The sequence below is a fragment of the Dasypus novemcinctus genome, chromosome 8, assembly GCF_030445035.2.
Source record: "Dasypus novemcinctus isolate mDasNov1 chromosome 8, mDasNov1.1.hap2, whole genome shotgun sequence".
In the NCBI taxonomy this organism is placed as follows: Eukaryota; Metazoa; Chordata; class Mammalia; order Cingulata; family Dasypodidae; genus Dasypus; species Dasypus novemcinctus.
The window spans coordinates 129972267-129990603 of record NC_080680.1 but is presented as its reverse complement, the minus strand read 5'-3'; the positions used below and the strand labels follow the sequence as shown (position 1 = coordinate 129990603).

Genomic DNA, 18337 nt, shown 5'->3' with positions numbered 1-18337 from the left:
CCTCACGACTTGAGATTTGGCAGTGGAGTCTTAGAGAGGATACCCAAACCACAAGCAAGAAAAGAATTAATGGATATGTTTTATTTCATCAAAATTTAAAACTTTTGTACATCAAAGGGCATCATCAAAAAAGTGAATAGACAACTCACAGAATGGGAGAAAATAGTTGCAGACAAAATATTGGATAAGGGCTTAGTATCCAGAATATATAAAGAGCACTTACAATGCAAGAACAAAAAAGAAAAAAAAAATTTTTTTAATGGGCAATGGGCCTACATACTCATTTCTCCAAAGAGGATGTACAAACTGCCAATAAACACATGAAAAGATTCTTAACATCATTATCCTTAGGAAAATGCAAACCAAACCCACAATGAGATAACACTTCATACCCACTAGGATGGCTACTATTTTTTTTTTTTAAGAGTTAGTGGGATTGAACCCATGACCTCATATGTGAGAAGCAGGCACTCAACCACTGAGCTACACCTGCTCCCTTGTTGTTGTTTTTAAAAGAAAACAAGTGTTAAGGAGGATGTGGAGAAATTAAGACTCCAGTGTAATGTAAAATGGTGTAGCCACTGTGAAAAAGTTTCACAGTTCCTCAGGAAGTTAAGCACAGAATTACCATATGATCCAGCAATTCCACTCCTAAGTATACATCCAAAGAACTGAAAGCAGAGACTCAGACAGATACACGTACACCAGTGCTTACTGCAGCCTTATTCACAACAGCCAAAGAGGAAGCAACCCAGGTGCCCATCAACAGGTGAATGGATAAATACAATGTGGTATGTGCATACAATGGAATATTATTCAGCCATAAAAATAGATGGAGTACTGGTACATACATAAATGAACCTTGAAGACATCAAGTAGAGTAAAATAAGCCCAGACACAGAAGGACAAATATTATATGATTTCTCTTATATGAAATATTTAGAATGAGCAAATCCATAGTGACAGAAAGAATAGTGCTTAGCAGGGATGGAGAAAGGGGTGTCACTGCTAAATGAGTATGAGTTTTGGTTTGTGATGATGAAAAAAGTCTGGAAATAGTAGGAAAGTTACACAGTCTTGTTATTATACTTAATGTCAAAGAATTGTCCACTTAACATGGTTAAAATGATTTTATATTATGCATATTTTACAACAATTAAAAATCAAAATTTAGGTAAATTTAAAAATCCACAAAAAGGAAAAGTACAATCCACTCTCACTGCATTTCAGCACCAATCTCATCATGTATTAACTGTCCATGTATGGGGTATGTTTCTGGATTCCACTGCTCTATTTATCTGTTCTTCAAATAATATCACATTGCCTTAATTTCTGTAGCTTTATAACAAATTGTCATTTCCAGTAAAAAAATAAGCTTAAAACTATTTTAATGTTATATGTATTTTACCTTGATTTTTAAAAATACCCTTACTGCCCACACCAACCTGTTTGGATGTTCTCTTACTTGCAAGAAAGAGTTGTAACTCATTCATGTAGAGACTAGAATCAGAGAAAGAGCTGAAGTGCATGTTCCTGAACGGAAATCCTCGCACAGATCAAAGAGGACACACAACCACAGACACTCACCCGCCAGTTCACTCAGGGTCGGGTGAGCACATTTCTTGAAAGAGGACTCAGAGTTTTAATCAGATTCTCCACAATACTACAACTTTAGAAATTACCACAGAAGTGGAGACCTGAGAGGAAACCTGTCTTAAGAGGGTGAGGAAGGCTGCACACTAACAAGCTACGAAGAGGAGGGGGAAGAAGTCCGAGGTGAGAACAGCTGTTCCTGTGGTGCTAACAGCCAGGGAGGGAGTGCGGGCAGGCGCCGGGCGCCTGCGAGAGAACGCAGGTGAGCACGAAGAGGCAGCGCGTCAGGGTGGCGGTCCACTCAGGGGCCTGCCAGGCAAGCTCCGTGTCTAACGGTAAAGGAAGCCCCTTTGAAACCCAGGAAGCGTAGCCCACGGCCGCTTGCCCGGCTTTCACAGCACCAACAGCCTGGGGGCAGGCTGGTCTGGGGAGCTGATGTGATGGAGAAGAATCCTGTGTTGGGGCACAGCCCACATCTGGACACCTCCCGTGGCCCTGCGGGTGAGCAGAGGCTCACGCCCACGTCCCCCCCCCCGTGGGCACCACCTTCCCGCCCGGCACAGGCACTCACAGGGCTCCACCGTTGCTGAGGGAGGCAGAGCTCTTCTGCCGAAGGAAAACCCGGGCTCCTCGGAGCACAGCTGGCTGTGTCTGCTCCAGGGTGGCCTTCAGAGGGTGGAACAGGGACACAGGGCCCATCTGCAAGAGGGGCAAAGGGAGGAGGACATTGAGGGCCGGGGGACCCAACCCCCCTGGCGGACAGCGCCCCACATGTGTGGCTTGAGACGGGGCCTCAGCCCACCTGCTCTGACTGCTCCTGGGACAGCTGCCAGCTCTTGTCTAGGCCCAGTGCCTGAGCTCTCTGTCCCTTCATTAAGGCGACGCAAGGGCCTCTTGCCTTCCCCTGTTCCCACCCCATCCTTAAGCAAGAACACGCCCTCCTCAGCCAGAGGGTCAGGCAGGCAAAGGACTGTCAACTCCCAATCTTGCCCAGGAAGGGTGTCAAGAAAATCGTTTACATCTTGGAGCCTCAGTTTCCCTATCTACAAAATTAGGGGATGAGACCCAATCACAGCTGCGGAGAGAATTCCTCTCTCCTCCACCAGAATCGCCTGGTGGAGCAGAATTCTGGGAGCTTTCAGGACTGGGGGGTGCTGGGCTCCTCAGTGACCTCTGCCCAGCAGGCAAGCAGCGGAGCAGCCGGGGCTTCCTGCAGAGCCTGCACAGGGGGCACCAGGAAGCCGGGCCCTGCCGGAGGCGCCTGGGCACACAGGGCCTGGCCAGGCGGCTGCCATCTCTTTGGTATATGTAGGGAAGAGGGAGTCTCCCTCCACCTCCCAAACCTTCTCCTTCTGCTCCTTAAAGAGTGAAGGTGCCCACAGCCCTGTTCTTAGCCCCTGATCTTCCACGCTGAATGTGAGCCCCAACCTCACGGGCCAGCCAGCTGACGATAAGCATGAAGGCTGCAGGGTTCCAGACTCTGGGAGCCGGAGAGGGGCCACGAGATCCTCGTTTTCCTCCCCACTGCCCAGCGCGAAGGGCGAGGCCCCGGCACAGCACTACCTGGGACAGGCCTCTCGGGGCCTGCTGAACCTGGTCTCTGGTGGTTTTGTTTTGCTTGTAGAAGTCAAATATCATCAGAGCTGCATAGACCTTCCCCACCGTCATCTCATCAGCTGGGGGGAGAGCAGTGAGGGGCGCAATGGTTGCGGTTCAGAGGAGAAAGGGCCAGAGAAGGCACAAACAGCATGCGGCCAGGAGAGCGCAACGCCCTGCCGCCTGCTCCCCTACCCCCTCCACCCCCACCTGGCCTGTGGCCCACCCCCACCCCACTGACACAGCACAAGGACCCCTGGAGCATGCCCCGGAACTTGGGGGGGCCTCAGCTGAGCCTCAGGCAGCATCTCCCCGGATGCTGAGGCCTTGGTGACGTCGCCCCCTTGTTCCACGCGAGCCCTTCCTCCATCTCCTCCCCCTTAAGCCTGCCCCCCTCACTGAGAGCCCAGTTCTCACTCCCTCCACAGCAGAAGCTCCTAACCTTTGCTCCTGGGCCCTGTCCCAGCCACATTTGCATCACCTTTCACTGTGGCTCAGAACAGCTACCCCAAGGCAATCGGGCCTTGCCGCTGGGCAGGACAAGGAGCGGGGACCTGAGCCGCACTCACGTTTGTGGGGTGGCACCAGCAAGTCCAGGGTCTTCTGGGGCAGATTGGCCCACACTGAGGAGATCTCCTTCCTCAGCTCTGCGTCCCACTGCTGCTGCTTTGTCCCAGCTGGGGCAGGACGAGGGCGAAGGGGAGAGGCATGAGGAGAGGCCCTGCAGCCCCCCTGCAGAAACGCAAAGCCGGGCAGGGAAGACGGCGGGTGGCGGACGGGAGGGGCTGCAGGGGCAGGGGAGGCCGCGTGGGCCGGGGCCATCCTGGAGGAGACCGAGTGTCCAGCTGGTGAGTGCGTGCACAGGCGTGCACATGTGTGCTGGGCAAGGGCCGGCACACCCTAACCAGCCACCCATACAGGCCTGCGACGACTACCAGGTGCTGTTCCAGAAACAACAAAGAAAGCCAAAACTGCTCTTGTGGAGTTTACATTACTTTATTCTACAATAAAGCAGAAATAGGTTTAAAAATCAGTGTGTTGGGTAGTGAGAAGTGTGAAGGAGAAGAGGATGGTGTTGAGAAGGGTACAGGTCTGGATGGGTGGTTAGGAAATGTCTCATGAGGAAGGAAGCCTTCATGTACAACCTGCAGATGGAGAGACCACCAAGAGAAGAGAGTTTGGGGCAGCATGAAGGCGAGGGGCTGGGGCAGACGAGAGGAGAGAGTGGCAGATAGGAGACTGGGCAGGGAGCCAGTGGGGGAATAGAGTAATCTTATTTGCCTCTTTTGGAAGGTATGAATGATATACCATAAAATTGACCTGTATTGGTTATCTACTCTATGGATTTTGGCAAGCATATCATCATGTATCCACTAGTTTCATCACCCTGCAAAATCCCTCTGTGCCTCCTTATAGTCAGTCTCCTAGCTCAACTCCCAGACCCTGGCAATCACTGATCTGTTTTCAGTCTCCAGGAAGTTTTCATACAAATGGAATCCTAACAGTATGTAGTTTGTCAAATCTTACTTCTTTCACTTAGCGTGGTGCACCTGAGATCCATCCACATGGCTGCATGTACCAGGAGTTTGTTTCTTTTTACTGCTGACACTATTCTACTGTTTGCTTAACATTCCTTAGGTGATGGGCATTTGTAAACACAGTTTGGGGTGTTTATGAATTAAGCCACTATAAATAGTTGCACATAGGTTTTTGTGTGGACTTATGTTTCCCTTTCTCTCGAATACTTAGTAGTTGGACTGCTGGGTTGTATAAGTAACTGCCAAATTGTTTTCCAAAGTGGCTGTATCCTTTTGATTCCTACCAGTAATGCATAAGAATTCCAGTTACTTCACATTCTCACAAGCATTTAATATTGCCATTTCAAGAAATTACCTTAGCTATTATAATGGGTATGTAGTGTGTTTAATTTGTGCTTCTCTAGTGATTAATGATATCAAGCATCTTTGGGTGTTGTCTATTTGCTTTTGTTGCCTTCCATATACCTTCTTTGATGCTCTGCTGTTCAAATATTTTGCCCATTTTTATTGGGTTGTTTTCTTATGACTGAGTTGTAAGAACTCTTTACATATTCTGTACACCAATTCTATATCAGATATGTGTTTTTCAAATATTTTCTCCAAGTCTTTGACATGTTTTTTCATTTTCTTAAATATCTTCTAAAGAGCAAAAGTCTTTAATTTTGATAAAGTTAAGTTTATCAAAATTTTCTGTTACAGTTAGTACTTTCTGTGTTCTAAAAAATCTTTGCCTAATCCAAAGTTGCCACAATTTTTCTACTGTATTTTTTCCAGAAGTTTTGCAGGATTTTCTATTTAGGCCTATGATCCATTTCATGTTAATTTTTAGATGGTGAAAGATACGGGACAAAATTCATTTTTGCATATGGATGTCCAATTTGATGTAAATATTATCCTTTCTCCATTAATTGCTTTTTAAACTTTGTCAGAAATCAATTAACCTTGTAAGTAGCAATCTCTTTATTAGTCTATTCTGTTCCATTGATCTATGTCTCAACCCTTGTTCAATACCACACTGCCTTGATTAATGTAGCTTTTATATTAAGTTTTTAAAATTATGTAGAGTTCTTCAACTTCCTTCTTCTTTCAAAATTGTTTTGATTATTCAAGTTCTTTTACTTTTTTACTCATATTTTAGAATCAGCTTGTAAATTTCTAACCAAAAAAACCTGTGGGAATTTTGATTGGAATTACATTCAATCTATTAATTAACATGGGTGAACTGATACCTTAACCATATTGAGTGTTCCAATCCATGAATACTCTCTAGCACTCTATTTAGATCTTTGATTCATCGGAACAATGTTCTAAAATTTATATCATATACATCTTGCATATATTTTTTGAGTTATCCAGCAATATTTAAGTATTTCATGGTTTTTATGCTATTTTAATGGACTTTTTAAAAATTCCAATTTCAATTTTTAATTGTGAGTACATAGAAATATGATGGCTTTTTATATATTGACCTTGTATTCTCCAACCTTACACTCACTGATTAGTTTTAATAACTTTTTAAAATAGAATTTTTGAGATTTTCTGTATAATTATGTCAATTGTGAACAGAGGCAGTTTTATATCTTCCTTCCCAATTAGGACTAGTACACCTCATTTTTTTCTCTTGCCTTATTACACTGGCTAGGACCTCAAGAGTGAAGTTATAGCATCAGACATCCTTGTCTGATGGTGACAACAGACATCCTTGCCTTGTTCCTGATCTTAGCAGGAAAGGATTCACCCTTTCATTGTTACATAAGCCATTAGCTGTAGGTTTTTCATAGATACACTTTATCAGACTGAGGAAGTTTCCTTTAATTCCTAATTTACATAGGGATTTTTTTTACCATGAATGGATGTTGAATTTTGTCAAATGCATCTATTGAGAAGATCGTATGATTTTTCTTCTTCAATATGGTAAATTAAATTGACTTCTTTTCAAATTTTGACCTAAACTTGCCTTCCTGGGATAAATCCCTCTTGTCAACATGTATTATCTATCTATCTATTTATCTATCTATCTATATCTACTTATAGATTCAGTTTCCTAAACTTGTGTTAATGATTTTTTTTGTTTATGTTAATGAGAGATATTGGCCTGTAATTTTATTTGCCTGCAATGTCTTTGTAGGGTTTTGGTATCAGAGTAATAATGGGCTTATAAAATAAGTTGGGAAATATTCCTCCTTTTCCTATTTCCTGTAAGAGTTTGTTTAGAAATATTTGGTAAGGGTCACCAGTAGTGCCATCTGGGCCTGGAATTTTCTTCATTAGAAAGTTTTTAACTATTCATTTCTTTAATAAATATGCTATTAAAGTTATCTATTTTTTAAATGAGCTAGGTAGTTTACGATTTTCAAGGAATTTTTCCATTTCATTTAAGTTGTCGGAATGTATTGGCATACAGCTGTTCATAATATTCCCTTGTTATCCTTTTAATGTCTACAGATCTGCAGTAATCTCCCCTCTTTCACTTTAGGTGGTTAAAAGTATCTTCTTTTTTTCTTGATCAGTCTAGCTAGATATTTATCCATTTTGTTTATTTTACTTTATTTATTTAATATGTGTATTTCAAAATTTTACTAAAACTTCCTGTAGCAGTTTGATATGGTTATGAATTCCAAAAATAGATATTGGATTGTGTTTGTAATCTGATTTGTACCTGGGCCTGATTGAGCTATGATTAGGGCTTTAACTAGGTCACGTCATTAGGGCATTAAGTCCCTGCCCCTTGGTGGGTGGGGATTCACAGATAAAAGGCATGGCAAAGGACAGAGTTGAGGGTTTTCTGATGTTGGAGTTTTGATGATGGAGTTTGATGCTTAAGACCTAAGCTGGAGCCCCAGGAACTCAGCAAGCAGAGGAAAGAGGACCAGCCCCAGGAAGGAAAGAACCTTGAAGCCAGAGAAAAGCAAGACCCGGGAACGTAGGAATCCAGGAATCCTGAACCCTCGCAGACATCGGCAGCCATCTTGCTCCAAACAGACTTTGGTGAGGGAAGTAACATTCTTTATGGCCTGGTATCTGTAAGCTCTTACCCCAAATAAATATCCTTTATAAAAACCAACCAATTTCTGGTAGTTTACATTAGTGCCCTTTTGACTGACTAATACACTCCCCTTTCACCCTTACTGCCATCCTTCAGTAACCTCTAATCTACTTTTTTTCTCTACGTATTTGCCATTTCTAGCTATTTCTTGTAAGTAATTTGTCCTTATGTGCCTTGCTCATTACGTTGAGCATAATGTCTTCAATGTCCATCCATATTGCAGCACTGTCTCATAACTTCATTCTTCCTTTTGGCCAAAGAATATCCCATTGTGTATATGTACCATATTTTGTTTATCAGTTCATTTGATGATGTACCGTTGGGTTGTTTCCAAATTTTGACTATTGTAATTTTGGCTATAAACACTGGTGTACAAGTATCTGTTTGAAACCCTGTTTTGACTTCTTTTAGGTATATTCCTAGAAGTGGAATTTCTAGGTCATAAGTTAATGCTATATTTAACTTTTTGAGAAATTTCCATATTGTTTTTCACAATGGCTGCACATTTTACATTCCCACCAACAGTGCACTAGAGTTCCAATTCTCTGCATCCTCTCCAAAACCTGTTGTTTTCTGTTTTGAGGGTGAAATAAAAGCCATTCTAGTGTGTGTGAAGTGGTAGCTTGTTGTGATTTTGGTTTGCATTTCCCAAATGGCAAAAATTGAGCAGCTTTTCATGTGTCTGTTGGCCATTTGATATCTTCTTTGGAGAAATGACTATTCAAGTCCTTTGGCTATTTTTAAATTGGGTTGTTTGCTTTTTGGTTGTTGCATTGTAAAATTGCTTTATAAATTCTGAACATTAAGCCCTTATCTGATTACAATTTGCTACTATTCTCTCCCAGGTTGTCTTTTTTTGTAGGTTGTCTTTTCACCTTCTTGAGAATGTCTCTTGAGGCACAAAAACGTTTTATTTGATGAAGTTCAATTTATCTATAGTTTCTTTTTTAGTTCATGCTTTTGGTGTCATATCTAAGAACCCACGGTCAAGTCTCAGGACTTGAAGACTTTCCCCTATGTTATCTTCTAAGAGTTCTATAGTTTTAGCTCTTATATTTAGTCTTTGATCCATTTTGAGTTGATATTTTTGTTTATGTTGTGAGGAAGGGGTCTAATTTCATTCTTCTGCATGTGGATATCCAGTTTTTTCAGCAATATTTTGTTGAAAAGACTATTCTTTATATGTTGCATGTCCTTAGTCCCCTTGTAGAAAATCATTTGGCCATTGATGTGTGGGTTTATTTCTGTACTTTCAATTCTGTTCTACTGATCTATTTGTCTATCTTTATGCCAGTACCACACTGTTTTGAGTACTGTAGCTTTGTAGTACAATTTGAAATCAGAAAGTGTGAGTGCCCCAACTTTGTTCTTTTTTAAAATTCTTTTGTCTATCTAGGGTCCCTTGTAGTTCCATATGAATTTGAGGATTGGTTTTTCCACTCTACAAAAAAGTCTGCTGGGTTTTGGATAGGGATTGCAGTTAATTTTTATATTAACTTTGGGTCACCTCTACTAGCATCTTAATATTAACTCATCTAATCTATGAATATGGGATGACTAACCATTAATTTAGGTCTTTTTAAATTTCTTTCAGCAGTGTTTTATAAATTTCAGTATATAAGGCTTTTGTATCCTTGGTTAAATTTATTCCTAGATGATTTTTCAGATGACGTTGTAAGTGGAATTGTTTTCTTAATTTCCTATTTGTATTATTCATTGCTAATGTATAGGAACACAATTGATTTTTGGGTGTTGATCTTGTACTCTGCCATTTTGCTGTACTCATTTACTAGCTCTAATAGTTTTCTTGTGCAGTCCTTTGGGTTTTCTGTATATAAGATCATGTTGTTAGCAAAAAGAGATAGCTTATCTTCCTTTCCAATTTTCGTAACTTTTATTCCTTTTTCTTGCCTATTTGCTCTGGCTAGAATTTCTAGTACAATATTGAATAGCATTGGTGAAATAAAGCATACTTCCTATCCCTGATCTTAGATGGAAAGGTTTAAGTCTTTCACTGTTGAATGCAATGTTAGCTGTGGGTTTTTTGTAAATGGCTTTATCATGTTGAGGAAGTTCCCTTCTAGTCCTACTTTTCTGAGCATTTTTACAAAGAAAGAGTGCTAGATTTTGTTGAATTACTTATTGAGATAATCGTGTGGGTTATCCCCCCTTCATTCTATTTATGTAGTATATTACATTGCCTGATTTCCTTATGTTGAACTCCCCCTGCATACCTGGGATAAATTCCACTTATTTAAAACATACATATTTGTATAATTTTCTTAATATGCTGTTGGTTTCAATTTGCTAGTATTCTGTTAAGGATTTTTGCAACTTATTCAAAAGGGAAATTGGTCTGCAATTTTCTTTTCTTGTGCTGTCTTTACCGGACTTTGGCATCACATAATGCTGGTCCTATAGAATGAATTAGGAAGTGTTCTCCCACTCTTGAATTCTTGGGAAAAGTTTGGGAAGGATTGGTGTCGATTCCTCTTTAAATGTTTGGTAGAATTTGCCAGTGTAGCCATCTGGTCCTGGACTCTGCTTTGGCGGAAAGTTTTTAATTATTGATTTAATATCTGTACATGTTATAGGTTTGTTGAAGTTTCTTATTTCTTCTTGATTCAATTTCAGTAACTGTATTTTTCTATGAATTTTTCCATTTCCTTTAGATTAAGAATGGTTGGTAAGGAGGCGGACTTGTCCCAGTGGTTAGGGCATCCGTCTACCACATGGTTCAAACCCTGGGGCTCCTTGACCCGTGTGGAGCTGGCCCATGCGCAGTGCTGATGTGAGCAAGGAGTGCCGTGCCACGCAGGGGTGTCCCCCATGTAGGGGAGCCCCACGCGCAAGGAGTGCACCCCATAAGGAGAGCCACCCAGCATGAAAGAAAAGTGCAGCCTGCCCAGGAATGGTGCTGCACACACAGAGAGCTGACACAACAAGATGATGCAACAAAAAGAAACACAGATTCCTGTGCTGCTGACAACAACAGAAGCAGACAAAGAAGATGCAGCAAATAGACACACAGAAGAGACAGCCAGGGTGGAGGGGGGGAAGGGGAGAGAAATAAATAATCTTTAAATAAAAAAAAAAGCATGGTTGGTATACAATTGTTCCTCGCATTCTCTTGTAATCCTTTTGTTTCTGTGAGGTCAGTAGTGTCATTTCCTTTCTGATTTATTTATTTGCAAATTTCTCCTTGATTAACATTGCTATAAGTTTGTAAACTTTATTCATTTGTTCAAAAAACCAACTTTTTGTTTTGTTTATTCTCTCAGTTGTTTTCCTATTTTCTATTTCATTTATTTCCACTTTAATTTTAAATATTTCTTTTGCTAATTTTGGGTTTACTTTGCTCTCCCTTTCCTAGTTCCTCAAGATATGAAGTTAGGTTATTAATTAAAAAAAATTTTTTTTTAGGTACTCAGGTTGGGAATTGAACCCAGGACCTCATATGTGGGAAGCTGGTATTCAACCATTGGCTCCCCTGAGTTTGTTTTTTTGTTTGCTTGTTTTTGTTTGGTTTTGTTTGGTTTTGTTTGTTTTCAGGAAGCACTAGCAACCAAACCCGGGACCTCCTATGTAGAAATCAGGTGTTCAACCACTTGAGCCACATCCACTCCCCTTTCTTCTTTTTAAATAGACATTCATGACTATAAATTTCCTTCTGAGCACAGCCTTTGCTGCAGCCCATAAGTTTGGGTATGTTGTGTCTTCTTTTTGATTTATCTGTAGGTATTTATTAATATCCTTTGTAATTTCTTCTTTAATCCATTGGCTATTGAAGAGTGTGCTGTTTAATTTCCATGTATTTTTAAAATTTCCAATTTTCTTTCTGTTATTGATTTCTAGCTTCATTCCAATTGTGGTCAGAGATGTTACTTTGTATGATTTCAATATGTTTAAATTTATTGAGACTTTTCATGTGCCCTAACATATGATCTATCCTGGAAAATGATCTGTGTGTAGTTGAAAAAAATGGATATTCTCCGTGTGGAGCTGGCCCAATGCTGATGTGCACAAGGAGTGCCCTGCCATGCAGGGGTGTCCCCCGCATAGGGGAGCCCCACATGCAAGTAGTGTGTCCTGTAAGGAGAGCCACCCAGCATGAAAGAAATTGCAGCCTGCCCAGGAATGGTGCTGCACACACAGAGAGATGGCGCAGCAAGATGACGCAACAAAAGAAGAGACACAGATTCCCATGCTGCTGACAACAACAGAAGTGGACAAAGAAGACACAGCAAATGGACACAGAGAACAGACAACCAGGGTGGGGGGGACAGACAACCGGGGTAGGGGGGAAGGGGAGAGAAATAAATAAATAAAATTTTTTTTAAAATGGGTATTCTGCTGTTGTTGAGTGAAGTGTTCTATACATACTATTAGATCTAGTTGGCTTATAGTATTGTTTAGGTCCTGTATTTCCTTGTTGATCATCTTTTCAAGATATTCTATTCAGTATTGAAAATGCTATATTGAAATCTCCAAATATTGTTGTAGAAGTCTCTATTTTTCCCTTCAACTATGTAAATATTTGTTTCATATATTTTGGCACCCAGTTGTTTGGTGCATATATGTTTATAATAGTTAAATCTCCTTGTTGAATTGACCCTTTTATCAATATATAATGTCTTCCTTGTCTCTGTAACAGTTTTTTACTTACAGTCTATTTTGTCTGATATTGCCATAGCCTACCCAGCTCTCTTTAGGTTACTATTTGCATGAAATACTTTCCTCATCCTTTCACTTTCAACCTTTTTTCTTTTTACTTCACCTATTTTTATCTGTGGATCTAAGATGGGTCTCTCTAAACAGCATATAGTTGGGTCACGTTTCTTTATCTACTCTTCCTTTGGATTGGAGAGTTTGATCCATTTATATTTAATGTAATTACTCATAAGGCAAAATTAACTTTTGTCATCTTACATTTCTTTGTAAGTCTTATACCTTTTTTGTTCCTCCCTTCTTCCATTACTTCCTTCCTTTTTTTAGCTTTCTTTTATAATGAGCTATTTTAAATTACTTCTTCCCATATGAGTAGATAATTTCTTTACAGTTACTTTGGGGGATTATTTTTGACATCCTAAATCTATTACAATTTAGTTTGTGTTGATTCCAACTTGAAACCATGGCCTATACATACTCTTATCCCTGTGTCCCTCCCTTTTATGTTGTTCTTATAAAAAATTACATCTTTATGCATTGTGTGCTAGTAACAAAGATTTATGTTTGTTTTCTACGCACTTGAATTTTAGCCATATAAGAAAGACATAGCATTACAAATGAAAAATGCAATAATAATGGCATTTATATTTACCCATATTGTTGCTTACACAAGAGGTCTTTATTTCTTCATATAGCTTCAAATTACTATGCAGAGTCCTTTCCTTTCAACCTAAGGGACTCCCTTTAGTATTTCCTGTAAGGCACGTCTAGAGGTCATGAACTCCCTCCACTTTTGTTTGTCTGGAAGTCTCTTAAATTTCTCCCTCATTTTGGATGGACAGCTTTGCCAGATATATTATTCTTGTATAACAATTTTTTTCCTTCAGCACTTTAAATATGTCCTCCTACTGCCTTCTTGCTTCCATAGGTTTTATTCAGAAATTGGATGTTAATCTTATTAAGGCTCCCTTATACATGACACTGTTATTAAGAGTCTGAATAATCCTAGGCATTTGACAGTTTTATAATGTATTTTGGTGTAGATCTCTTTAGGTTCATTCTGCTTGGCATATGTTGAAAATATTGGATTTCTGTGTTCATAACTTTCATCAGATTTGGGAACATTCAGCCAGTATTTCTTCAAATATTTTTTCTGGCCCTTTATCTCTTCTCCTGTTGGGACTCCTATGGTGCATATATTGATATGTTTGATGGTGTCCCACAAGTTCATCAGATCTGTTCTCTTTTTTTTATTCTTTTGTTATTTCTCCTCTAACTGGACAATTACAATTATTTTAAGTTCATCAGTCCCTTCTTCTGCATCCTCCAATATGCACTGAACCCCTCTATTGAAATTTTCTTTTCAGGTAGTGTACTTTTCAACTCCAGTATTTCTGTTTGGTTCTTCTTCATAATTTCTATCTCATTACTGAAATTATCATTTTGTTCATATACTGTTTTCCTGATTTCCTTTATTTATCCATGTTTTCCTTTATTTCATTAATCATATTTAAAAGAGTTGTTCTGAGATTTTTGATTAGTAATTATAGAGAATGAGCTTCCTCTGTAATTTTTCCGTCTAATTATTTTTTTTCCCTGTGACTGGACCATACTTTCAGTCTCTTTGTATGTTTTTTAAGTTTTTGTTGAGAACTTGACATTTCTGAGTATTATGTTTTGGTCACTCTGGAAATCTTGTTCTCCCACTCCTTAATCTACCAGACTAAGAAGTAAAAAAAAGAAAGAGAGGAAAAAAGAAAAAAAAAAAAAAACCAACAAACATATACAACACACACAAGGTGCACTGCTTCTTCAAGTCTCATTATGTGCCAGTGGAAAGCTGGAAGCTGCTGCCTTCGAGGCCCAAACCTAGGCCAACACCCATGCTCAACCCACAGGGATTCATCAGAGAAAAAGACACAAAATAGAGAGAGAAAAAATCAACCAAACAATCAATCAAACAACAAAAAAGTTCATTGGCCCTTTATGTCCCACTATGCTTATATACAGTCAGAAGATGATGCTACCAAAAAGGCCAAAAGCCTAGTGTCCACCCTGGACCTTAAGAGATCTATCAGATCAGGAAATAGTCACATACAGAAAAGGAAAAACCAGCCACAGAAGGTACACTGGCTCTTTATGTCCCTACAGATGCTGATGGGAGGCTGGAAGCCAGTGCTGCTGGGATGGCTGAAGCTGGAGCCAATCTCTGCATGGTACAAAGTTTTAGCAACTGTTAAAATGGAATTTCCATTTACAGATATGGGAAGACTGAAAATACCAAGAGCTCAAGGTTGGGCAAGTCAAATTTGGAATGTTTATTGGATCTCCAATTGGAGATGCTGAATAACTTGTTGGGTACATGGGTCCAGAACTAAAGGCAGAGGTAAGAGCTATAAGGTATCTTTTAAAATATAAAGATCTAAAGGCGTCAGATTGGAATTCATGATATTTAAAGCCATGAGAATAGATGAGATGACAAAGGAGGGTAGATAGCAAAGAGATGTCTGGAGATGCCAGGACATTCAGAGATTGGGAGATGAAAGAAACCAGAAAAAGAGACATAAAAAAGTTTCAAAATGAAAGGGGTGATGAAATGAGAGAAAGGCTGCAGACATATGAAGATGAGGTCTAAGTGGCCACTGGGTTCAACAATATGGAAGTAACTGGTGATCTCAAAAGGGCAGTTTCAGTGGGTGTTGAGGTGGAAATCTCATTGAAGTAGATGCAAGAGGGACTGGGAAAAGAGAAATTAGAGACAATACAGACAGATCTCTCAAAGAGTTGGCTGTTGTGAAGGAAAGAAGAAAAGTAGGGACGGAACAGAGGGGCAAGAAGAGGACTTTTAGAGGTGAGAGAAATGACAGTATGTGGACAGAGTGACAGTCCAGTCCAGTGAGAGAGAAAAGGGGCACAGCAGTGCAGGAAGGGGTCCGGTGGAGGAGGGGTGGGCTGCTTTGATGCATTCATAACTGGAGAGAGGGTCTGCACAGACCCGGGGGGCAGGGAGGTGGGGAGGGGCTGGGGGGCCTTGGGGTTTCCCAACAGACTGGTTTCTCTGTACAGTGGGAAGCACGGTCATCAGGCGGGGAAAGGGGTAAGTGTGGGAGGCTAGTTCTCTCCTTGTCCCGGCAAGGCTCCCTGGCCACAGCAGTCAGACCAGGAGCAGCCCCAAGGCGGGGGCAGAGGGCACTGGCTCTAGTTACCCGGGCATGCTACGCAGTCTCACCCCAGCTTCAGCTGCACCCTGGCTTCCTGGAAAGGCAGTGGTCGTGCGAGCAAACAGGCCGGCAGCGGAGGTCGCCACCCGCAGTGCTTGGGGCAGTGCCCACACCAGCCGGCACCGGACAACACCTGCTGCCCTCAAGTCCCACCCTCCAGACGGCCCTCCACGTCCTCCTGCCCCACCTGAAGGACCTCCTCCCGGCCCGTGGGGACCCCTCGAGGGCAGCTTCCTTGCTCACCTGGGGCCAGCTTGATCTCCAGGGCGGTCCGGATGAGGGCCATCAGCGTGGATGTGAAGTGGACGGTCATGTCCTCACTGGAGATGGGCATGTTCATGCGGACCAGGCGCTGGGGAGGGAGCAGGGGCTGGTCAGCGCTGGTCAGCTGCGGCCACGCTCCACTCACAGGGCCACACCATGCTTGGTGTCCTGCAGGCTGGAGCAGGGTCTCTGCAGGTGCCTGGGCCTGAACTAGGCTGGGTGGGGCAGAGTTTTGCCAGTATTCGTCCTCACCCCCGAGCCCCCATCCTCACTGAACTGAGGACTCCCCTGGCTGCAGAAACAGGAAAATCCAGGTCAAAGAGTGAGCTTGGTGGCAGGCCAGTCCCCTTGGTCCCTCCTAAAGAACAGGCTTGCCCCAGCCAGGGGCCCCTCTCTGCACCTCCTGTGGCTGAAGGAGGGCTGTGTGGCTAACAGGTGGGACCCAGGTAGCAGGACCAAGGCTGGACAGCAGGCAGCCCACGCCAACTCCTGTCCAGCAGCCGTGCCCATGCACGACTCGCGGGGGCCCGGCTCCCAGGAAGTCCCCCCTGGAGAGTGACAAGCTGGCTTCAGCTCAGCCCCAGGAAGGCTCCTGCCAAGGGGAGTCTCACCCCCAGCCAGGGGCCTAGTGGAGGCTGGAGCCCACACCTGCTCTCTGGGACCCAGGACAATGGTCAGCTCCACCTCATGCCCATGTCCTGCCCATGAGCATAAACCAGGGTGCCCAGAACTACCCCCACCAGAATGCTGGCAAAGCTCCACTTGATGAGTCCAGGCAATGCCCATGACCCGCTGCCTCCAGGGGGGCGCACAGCTGCAGAGGCAGAGGCACTGCCCCCGGGGAGAGAGGGTAGCAAGCAGTGACCTCCCACTCCAGAGGAGAGCTCTGTCCAGGCACTTGAGGCTGCGCCCAGGCTCCAGGGCCAAGACGCTCTGGAGGGGCTGAGGGAGTGGTCCCGGGCAGCCGGCAGCCCCTCGGGGCCCTGGCCCTTTGGGCATCTCCTGGACCCCTGGCCGCCCAAACAGGCCATCCACTCCCCAACCCGGCACCCCCCTTGGTCTCTTGGGACCCAGAACCTCAGAGTCTGCTGCACGACTGAGAAAGGGCTCCAGGCACCGCCCGCCACCTTGACCCAAGTGTCTGTGTGGACAGAGCTCTCTTCTGGGGCCGGCAGCAGCCTGGCATGCAGGGCCTCGGGCAGGTTCAGCACGTGCAGTCAGCAGAGGGACTGAGGGCAGACCTGGCATGCGTGTGTTAGAGGAGGCTGGGGTGGCTGAGGGGGAATGGAGTGAGCACAGAAGCAGGGCGGGCTGGGCCCTGGCGCCTGTGCCCCCAGGAGGGAGGCCTGGGCGTTCCTCAACCTCTCCCAGGCCCTGCCCCAAGGCTGTCCCTGGTCTGTGCCCCGGGGGTAAGGGTGGACACTGCTTGCTTCCCCACTGCTGCTCTCCCCAGGGAGAGACAGCTCTCCCCACCAGGATGGGCTGCGGCCAGCCCTGGGGCCTCGCGGAGCTGCCAGTCCTCCAGGAAGCTGAGCTGTACCTGCAGGTCTGGGGGAGGGGAGGGGCAGAGGTAGGTGGGCCCGGGGCAGCCTGGCAGGGCCTGTCAGGGAAGGAAGCAGCAATGGGGGGAGTAAAGCAGGAGCAGCCACCAGCCAGGTGCAGACAGGAGGAGCGGCAGTGGACAGACAGACTGCAGACGAGGCCAGCCCCAGCCCAGCCCAGGCCCCCGGGGGGGAGGGAAGGCGCCGGCGTCTACCTTATATGCCACTCGGGCCGGGCACTTCTTCCCCAGGCCCAGAGGTGGGGACATGTGCTTCAGCATCTCAAACATGTCATTGTAGCTGATGCGCCCACTGGAGACCCAGGGGAGAGCCACGGACCATGTGGGGGTTGGCAGACAAGAGAACAGAGCCGTTAATCAGCAGCATCAGGCTACACGTCAAGACCGAACACCGCGAGGGCTTCCTGGCTTCCCACCGGATACCTGCCCCACCCAACCGCCTCGCCCTCCTGTCCAGCGACCCCAGAATCCCACTGCCACGCACTAGCCCCCAAGGCCGGGCCGTGGTGGAGGAGGCTGACGTCTAAGCAGCAAGCTGGAGGGGATGAGCAAGGCCTGCGCCGGGTCGGCTTTGGAGTGTTAACTTCCTATTTTACTTTTAGGAATCCACAGATGGTGCCAAATGAGAAAATGGTTGTTTTCACCACGCCAGGGGGACAGTTATGTGAAAGACGGGGCTGTGGCTGGAGAACTACCAAGAAACATCAGCTTTCTTTCGTGGTCGAGATTTCCTTTCAAATTAGGTTGGAGGCTAAAAAGACGGAAAGAAATCTAAAGCAACGTAGAAAACTAGAGCAGGGGCACACACTGTCCTGGGGAGAGCCCCCAGGCTCACGGGCTGCGGCTGGGG

General features: G+C 44.0%; 1 protein-coding gene across 4 annotated transcripts in view; it reads right to left on the bottom strand.

The window, feature by feature from the left end:
* The window catches only part of CACNA1B (calcium voltage-gated channel subunit alpha1 B), a 211157-nt gene that overhangs the window by 14081 nt on the left and 178739 nt on the right, over positions 1-18337 (bottom strand). For all 4 annotated transcript variants that reach the window (XM_058302830.1, XM_071217146.1, XM_058302829.1 and 1 more), the window contains 5 exons: positions 17683-17779; positions 15906-16014; positions 3759-3866; positions 3157-3269; positions 2165-2292 (listed from right to left, as the gene is read on the bottom strand). In XM_058302830.1, the coding sequence (XP_058158813.1) occupies positions 2165-2292; positions 3157-3269; positions 3759-3866; positions 15906-16014; positions 17683-17779 (555 nt within the window). The remainder of the gene's footprint in view (positions 1-2164; positions 2293-3156; positions 3270-3758; positions 3867-15905; positions 16015-17682; positions 17780-18337) is intronic.